Source organism: Mus pahari, chromosome 14 (genome assembly GCF_900095145.1).
Source record: "Mus pahari chromosome 14, PAHARI_EIJ_v1.1, whole genome shotgun sequence".
Taxonomy (NCBI): Eukaryota; Metazoa; Chordata; class Mammalia; order Rodentia; family Muridae; genus Mus; species Mus pahari.
Genome location: NC_034603.1, coordinates 25,422,453 through 25,430,729, shown reverse-complemented (window position 1 = coordinate 25,430,729; position 8,277 = coordinate 25,422,453). Strand labels below are relative to the sequence as shown.

The 8,277-nt window shown below is 43.6% G+C and overlaps 1 protein-coding gene across 3 annotated transcripts in view; it reads left to right on the top strand.

Moving 5' to 3' along the window:
- Nucleotides 1–26: 26 nt before the first annotated feature.
- The window catches only part of Fam114a2 (family with sequence similarity 114 member A2), a 35,439-nt gene continuing 27,188 nt past the window's right edge, over nt 27–8,277 (top strand). The window contains exons 1-4 of one of the 3 annotated variants that reach the window (XM_021212568.2): nt 27–94; nt 4,396–4,595; nt 4,947–5,046; nt 5,327–5,419. In XM_021212568.2, coding sequence (XP_021068227.1) covers nt 4,413–4,595; nt 4,947–5,046; nt 5,327–5,419 — 376 coding nt within the window. In that variant the 5' untranslated portion in view covers nt 27–94; nt 4,396–4,412. The other 2 variants (XM_021212567.1, XM_029545898.1) reach the window with 2 other exon arrangements.

The following is an 8,277-nucleotide window of genomic DNA, read 5'->3' as shown; positions in this document are numbered from 1 at the left end:
AGCACTCCTCGACGGCGGCCCCGCCTCCGTGCTGAGGTCAGGAGTACTTCCGCGACGGTCGGGTCGGATCGGCGAGCGAGCGGCGGTGGCCGCGGTGAGGGGCGGTGTCGGGGGCTGCGGGGCTTCCGGGTGAGGGCGGCGAAAGCTGGGGGTCTCGGGGGGTCACGGGTTGAGGGGCTGCAGCGCTTCCGGCCATGTTTGGTGGGCTTGTGGTGCGAAGGGGCTGGAGAGCTTGTTTACCCGAGGCCTGGGGGTGGGACCTGCGTATGGACGTGCGGAGACAGGAGACTGGCCACGTTAGCCGGGGAGTCGCCGCTGTCTGCTGCCCGGGGGGGGGGGGCTCCTTGTCGCGCTACGGGTTGCAGCGCTGACCCCAGGCTCGGCTCCCAGCTAGTCAGCCACGCCAGCCGCGCTGCCTCCGGGTAAAAGCGACGGGCACGCGTGTGCTCTGGGCTTGTTTGTGTCTCGACTGTACGGCGCCCTGTTTGACTTCTCCAGTCACCTGGATTGTTCTCCTCCAATCAGGAAAACCCATACCCGGAAACCATTAAATAGTACAATTCCATACGTCTGGTATGTGTTTAATCTTACAGGGACGGTGGAGAGAGACATCACCACACACACACAAATCTTGTCTCCTGGCTCAGCCTAAACTCTTGGCACGTTCTCGATGCTTATTAAAATCTCTATTGTGCAAGTGAAATAATAAAGACAGCCGGAGCTTCCTAATTGGAATGTTCTAGTTTCATAAAATTTAAACGAACTTATGCAATATGTATGTTCTACTTGCTTACATAGAGCACGTCGAGGGACTATTTATTAGATGTAACTCGGAGAAAGAAGAAAAAGGCAGCTCTAAAACAATTTCTATACAGCTGCAAGATCGCCGCCTGAACTTTGCGCGCAAGCAAGTCGGTTTCTGTTAGATGAGCCTTTGGACCGACTGGGGCAGAAATTGCCTTACATATCTTCTCTGTCTCCAGGGGTGGGTCCATATGCAAAAGGTTCCTGCCATGAATAAGGAAATGAGTTGTTTTGTTTGTTTGTTTGTTTTGAGTTAGTTTGCATGGCAAGTGGTACTTGCGTACGGAATTTTTTCCTCCACGAGTTTTTGGGACAGTTTAATATATGCATATCATGTACTCACATAGTCTAGGCAACACATTCTTAATCCACCTTTCTAGCCTGTCACCCTTGCTTCTTCCCTAATATAGACATGACTCTAGGTGACTATATCATGGCTCCCTGACCTTTCTTCTGTGCTGTCTCCATACCCTTTGTTTATTTACTTTCCTGTTACTCTGATAAGATACCCAGACAAAAGCAAGGAAGGCGATCTTATTCTGAGTCACAGTTCGCTTGTCCAGTGGCAGGAAGGTCACACAGGAAACTGGTCACATTGCACCCCCAGTCTGGAAGCAGAGAGCAGGGAATGCTTGCCGTCAGCTGGCTTTCTTCTTTTGATACCATCCAGGATCCCGGCCTGTGTCATTGTGCCACCTACAGTAGATGGGTCTTCCCGAATCTGTTACTCTCATCAGGACAGTTGCCACAGATGTGCCAGGAGGACTCTTTGGTGGTTCTAGGCGTATCAGCTTGGCACCTGAGATTGACTGTCACAAGCTTGAACTTTTCTTTATCTCATTGGCACTTTCATTCGTTAAAATCTTAAGCATCTTTAAGATGCATGCATGGTCTAATTGGATTACTATAAAAAAAACACTATAAATTTGGAGATAGTAGAGTGTGAGAGAATACTGTTCAAATGCGAAAGGATTCAGCAGCCATTTGGTACCAGATAGGTCTTACCTACTTAGGTGTCCCTGTCGCATTATTTTTTTACAAGGGGACCTAGAAATGTCGTTTTGTTTCTACGGAATATGAGACTTTAAATGTTAGCAACTAATTTAAAAAAGGTTTAAACAGTGTGGACTAATTAAAAACACCTATAAGTTGTAGTTAGCTAACAGATTTCCAGTTTGTGACCACTGCTCTAGGAACACTTTATGAATCGTTCTCTGATGCTTATGCCGTCTTCTCTGTTCTTTAAGTTTTGGTGTGTGTGTGTGTGTGTGTGTGTGTGTGTGTGTGTGTTTTGAGACAGTGCCTCACTATGTAGCTCTGTCCTAAGACCTGCTTTGTAGACCACACTGGCCTTGAAATCTCAGAGGTCTGCCTTTGCCTCCTAAGTGCTGGGATTGAAGGCAAGATGCCACTAAGTATTTTTTGTATGTGCTTCAGTTATTGTGCTATATCCCATCTGTCTTTTTTGTTAATTTTTTTTTTTTTTTTTAGTGCGTTAGAAGCATTGGATTTATCCTGCACTTAGTGCATACCTGAATAAAATGTTTGTCAGCATACCTGGTGTGTATGTTGTATGTGTGTGTATGTTCATTGGTGATAATTGGTTATTCTGGGAACTAGTATTTCTCTTAGTGGGAGTACCAGTGACATGTTGGCTTTAATTGCCAAAGAGTTGTATTGGAAGGGATTGAATTGGATAACATTGCTATTCCAAAGCTGACCTGAGGGACCAGTGGATGGATTTAGGTGGTAGAGCTCTTGCTTAGCATGAATGAGGTCCTGGATTTGATCCACACACAGCAGAGTAAATGAAATAAAAAGTGGAATTCAATTAGGCTTTGGTTACATCAGATGACCTAACTATCAAAACAGTATTAGGAGTATTTACAAAGAATATTAAAAAATAGAAAGCTGATCTAACATAGTTTAGACAGTCTCTGGAACAATTAAAGTCAGAATGGATACTTAATGATACAGTTTTTTGAAGGATAGTCTAGTGAAAGGAAAGATTGATAAACCGGCTTTATCAAAATGAAAACTTTTCATGGTGAAAGACCCCATGAAAATAATAAAAAGATAGGCTGTAAAAAGATGTCTGTAATTCCAGCACTTGGAAGCTTGAGGCAGGAGGATTTCCATAAGCTAGTGGTCAGCAAAGAGGGAAATCCTGTCTCAAAAGATGAAATAAGACAATGAAAATAAGTTTTACACTGAAATGATAATTGAACCTAGATTTGGGAGGACTAATTTTAAGTGACCAAGCAACCTAATGAAATAACGTGCAAAAGATGGGCAACTAGATGTTTCTTAGTAGAGAATATTCAGATGGCAAATAAGCACTTGAAAAGATGTCAAATGTCTTTAGTCTTGAGGAAATGAAACAGAAGCCATACTGTGCTACTACCACATCACTTACAAAAATGACTCAAAGTAGGGGGGTAACCTCATCAGAATGCAGAAAGTTTTGAATATTTGTACTACTCTGGAAAAGATGACAGTGATATATAAAAATAAGCACGGATTTACTATGACCCATATTATTAATGTGGTCTTCATTATTTATTCCAGAGAAAAAGCTTATGTTCACATAAATACCTGTATGAGAACTTTGTTTTAGTTGTACGACAGCCTCATGTTGGAAACTGTAGATTACCTTGAATGGGCAAATATATTGTGATGTATGTATGTATGTATGTATGTATGAATCCATCCATCCATCCATCCATCCATCCATCCATCCATCCATCCATCCCTCTCTCCCTCCTTCCACAATGATTTTACTGAGAAATTGAAATTTGATGCAACCATAGTAGAATGGAGGGACTTAGGCTGAGTTAAAAAAGTCACTCCAAAGATAATCTGTGTACTTCAATGTCTTCAAATGACTTCAAAATGTCAGTGTCTGAGAACAGATCAGTAGTTGGTTGCTGTAGGTTGAAAGAAATGTGGGAAGTGTCTGGCTACAGAAAAGATGGTCCAGGTATCCTTAGGATTGAACTGTGCCTTACCTGTACCGGATGCTCAGTAGAGTTAAGTAGTTGACCCTCTGTGTTTGGGATTCAGCATTTGTAGATTTAAATAATCATAAGTAGAAAACAGTTGGAAAAAGTTTCATCTGTGCTAAACCTGTGCAGACTTGTCATTGTTCCCAAGAGAGTTTAAGGTCGATTGCAAAGCATCATATGTGGTGTTAGGCCTTACAAATGAAGTAGAGGTCATGAAATTGTGGGGATGCACGCTGGTGATATGCACATGCTGTCTGTTTTATAGAAGGGATGTGACCACTGAGATTTTGTTGTCTGCAGGGTTCTTGCAGCCAATTCCCTGCAGATACCAAATGGACGGCTGTAAATGTGGTAGCATTTTATGTAACTAATGTACACATAAAGGCACATTTAAAAACTGTAAAATTGGAAGGACACTGGTGAATTGTAACAATGTCAGCTTCTGATGGGGAGGTGGCTGGAGGTATATAGAATCTCTTTGTATTATTGCAGTAGTATATGAATCTGAATGTCTCAAAAACATTAAGCAAAAAGTTTATACTAAAGAAAGTGGCATCAGTAGATTCTTGTTGGGCTTTTGTTTTAGCAGGTGATGCTGTAGTCATGTCAGATAAGGATCCTCCAGAATCTCCAGTGGTAACCGAAGCAGCCTCGATCCTTAAAGATGAGAACTGTGAGCCAGTGGAGAAGCCAGAGAATAAATCTCAGCCTGTAGTGTCCACCCGGAAAAGACCAGAGACCAAACCTTCCAGTGATCTTGAGGCTTCTGCACTTCTTCCTGCTCAGGTTTCACAGGCTGTAGCCAAAGTAGCATATCTATTGAAATTTGGGGATTTAAAAATGCAAGTCTTAAAAGGGATGCGGGATCAGTACTAATTTACAATGGCATTTCCTTCTTTTTACAGCCATAAAATGTCAGCTTTCTGATGCAGCAATGCCTTTATCAGGAATTGCATTTGCTGCAGGGTATTTATACACTGCTGGCATTCATCTGGCAGGCCAGCAGGATTTCTCCAAGTCATAGATTTGCAGACCTGTGCTTCTCTAATGATTAGATACCCTGTTTGGGCACTTCTGAGTCTCCTCTAACTTTCTGTTTTCTTTTGTCTTGTTTCTTCTCTCACTGGAAAACAATAGGAGACTGCTTCTAAAGATGTACCTCAGACTGGATGGGGTTATTGGGGCAGTTGGGGCAAGTCTCTACTCTCCTCAGCCTCAGCTACAGTGGCTACAGTGGGTAAGATGCTTGTTCATTTTCTTATCTATTGTGTGCACTGGGGCTCATGTCATGTTCTATTAGGAAGTTGAAGTCTAGGGATTCATTTAAGCCTACTTTTTAGTGATAAGTCAGTGGGATTTTTGTTTCTTGGTAAGGAGATAATGACAAAGATGCGTATATCATTAAAATAATGTCTTATGACCATGATTTTAGAAATAAGCAGATATTATTATTATTATTTTCTTCAGTTTTAGTAACAACACACAGCACACTAGTGTTAATTGTTTTTTTCCATCAGGACAAGGTATTTCAAATGTCATCGAGAAGGCAGAGACTTCTCTTGGGATTCCTAGCCCCACTGAAATTTCAGCTGAAGTCAAGCAAGCAGCAGGTCAGTATATGTGCTTGGGGTTTCGGTTGAAGCTGACAGTTAAGTTCGTTTTCAGCACTAGCACTTAATGATAATACTCATTCCGTCCCTGACCCTTAGGGTATCTTGAGACTGTATGAGGAAGGGGGTCTAGAGTCAGGAGCTCCAGCTGTGTCTCCTAGAGCCACTTATGTGTCTCTTCATTGCACTTTTGCATGGATGAGGTGGTTCAGAGGGTGGTGAACACTCAGCAGTGAGGCTGGTCGCGAGCACGCCATGTGAGAAGAGCTCGCCGCTTTGCTTCATAATTAGGTTTCCCGTCAGTAGGGTTAGCTCAGTTTGAGTGTGCTGTGGCAAGGCAGAGTGATTGTAGTGTGCTAGCTGGTTTGTTTTCACTTGGGTTTCTGTATGAAGACCAAGTTCTATTCTGGTTTGTCTGGATCAGAGGGAAATCTACAGCCACTCAAACCCAAAGGACACAGTTATCAATAGGGCCCAGCAGAGTTTTAAGGCAGGCTTACTTCTTCTATCCCTTGGGAGCCTTACTTTTTCTCACTGTTGTTTTCTTTGCTTATTTCTATCATTTTTCCTTTGAAGCGAACTGGCTCCGTTTTGGTCTCCTCCAGCTCTACCTTGATAGAGCTCTGACATACATGACCACGGAAACTAGCTGGCTCCGGTTGTTCCCATTTGTGTATTCCTTGGAGTAAGAATCAGATTGGCGTAAAGTTAGGTCACTTGACTGCAGTTTAGATTCAGCCAGGAGACAAGCTCACTTTACACAAACATGGCCTCACAGGCTTCTACGTGTGTGAATTTGAGGCACTGTTCATGATGGCACCCCCTTCTCCTCCCCTCCTCTTCCCATCTGCCTCCTCTTCTCTCTTTCCCCTTCCCCCTTTCTTCTTCCCTACTCTCTCTCTCCCCATCCCCTTTCCTCTTGCCTTCTTACCCTGGATGGCTTTGAAGTCACACAGTCCTTTTGCCGTAGTCCTTCGAGTGCTGGATCATAGCCCAGAGCTTACACTGGCTTTCCTTATGCTTTCCTGAGGGTCATCAGATGACACTGTAACTGAATGTGCTCCAAGTCAGGAGTGGAGTAGAGAGGAAGGGACCTTTCCCTACCATCTCTCTTTCTTTGAAGAGAGTCAGTGTCTTCTCGGCAGCCCCTAGCATAATTCTCAGATGGCATTGGTTAAGAATGGGTCTTGGGCTGGAGAGATGACTCGACCCCAAGAGTTCTTCCTATATCTCCTGAGGACTGAGGTTTGGTTTCCAGCACTTGTGTTAGGCAGCTCAGCTATAATTTCAACTCCAGGGGGTCTGATCCCTTCTTCTGGACTTAAGGGGCACCGACACACACATAGCTTTTACTCACACAGACTCACACATATACATAGATAAAAATACATCTAAAAAGTGTGGGGTCTTAGGCTGATGCTGTAGTGGCCAGAAGTAAGAGAAGAGTGGGTTTGGGAGTTAGATGTGGCATTAGATGGAAACTGTGTCATCTTCATAGCACTGGAGGACAATCTGCTACTGAGGTTCATGGGCTAAGACATGCATTGAAAGACTAACGTCCTCCATGGTGAACTCCTTGGTGGGATAGCTATAGATAGCTATAGCTATACCACGAGAAAGGGTTAGAGTGGGTATGAAAATGTGAGGAGAGAAGGGTGTGTCCGGGCGCTGGTTCTTTTTCTGTCTTTGAAGATGAGAATGGGGCTCAGCCTCAAGGGGTAACAGTAATTCTACCCAGTGGATGTCCATGGGCTTAGATTGTAGTTAAGTAAGAATGATAGAACTTTGCCAAATTAGAGTAGACTACATTTTGATAAGAAGTCCTTTCCAACCAGACTGGCCTCTAACTCAGAGTCTGCCTGCCTCTGCCTCCTGAGTGCTGGGATTAAAGGTGTGTGCCACTACACCCGGCTGCTTTGGTCATCTTTTAGCCATCTATGTCTCTTTAAAGGACCATGTTCACTTTGCTTTCCTTTCATTTGCAGGTAGTTATGGTGTGTGTGGCTTAAATGAATCTTTTAATGTTTTTAAGCTGGATATAGTGGCACACAGCAGTTATTCCAGCAGTCAAGAAGTGGAGGCAGGAGGATAGAGAACCTGAGACCTATCTCAAAACAAAACTAAAAATGTTAGTGTGCTTGCTTAGTCAGAACCTGGAATAGCCTTTACTTGAAGGGTTTGTTTAAGGCTTGGCTCTTTTGTAGGCTCCATCTATTTCCCAGGTGCTTAATGAGTCTGCGAGGTGTCTTAGCCTAGTGTGAGCTCCGGGGATTATTTAGCTTACTGCTCCCAGGCAGTTTCTTTCCCCAGCCTTGTGGAGTCTCCTTGTGCCTGTATACTGCATACTGAGCAGTGCAGCATTCATAGCAGGCACTCAGGATCATGTGTTTCTGAAGAAGCTTAGAATTCTGGGATAACTCCATCTTTTTTGTGTTACAGACTCCTCTCAGCTCCTGCTGTCTCTCATCTCTGCCTTTGCCTCCCTGTAGTTAGAAAGTTCTTCTGAATAGCAAGCCAATTTAGTCACAGTAGTCATTTTGTTTCTCTTTTCTGCTGGACCAAAATCTCCTTGTCTGACTCGGAAAATCGTTTTTTACCTCTTGTCCAGTTTTATAGCTGTTATAGTAGGAGGGCAAGTCCAAGAGCAGTTAGTATGTTATCACCGGAAACAGAAGCCCTCCTCTGGGCTGGAGAGATGGCTCAGCGGTTAAGAGTACTGACTGCTCTTCAGAAGGTCCTGAGTTCAAATCCCAGCAACCACATGGTGGCTCACAACCATCCTTAATGAGATCTGACTTCCTCTTCTGGTGTGTCTGAAGATAGCTACGATGTACTTACATATAATAAATAAATGAATC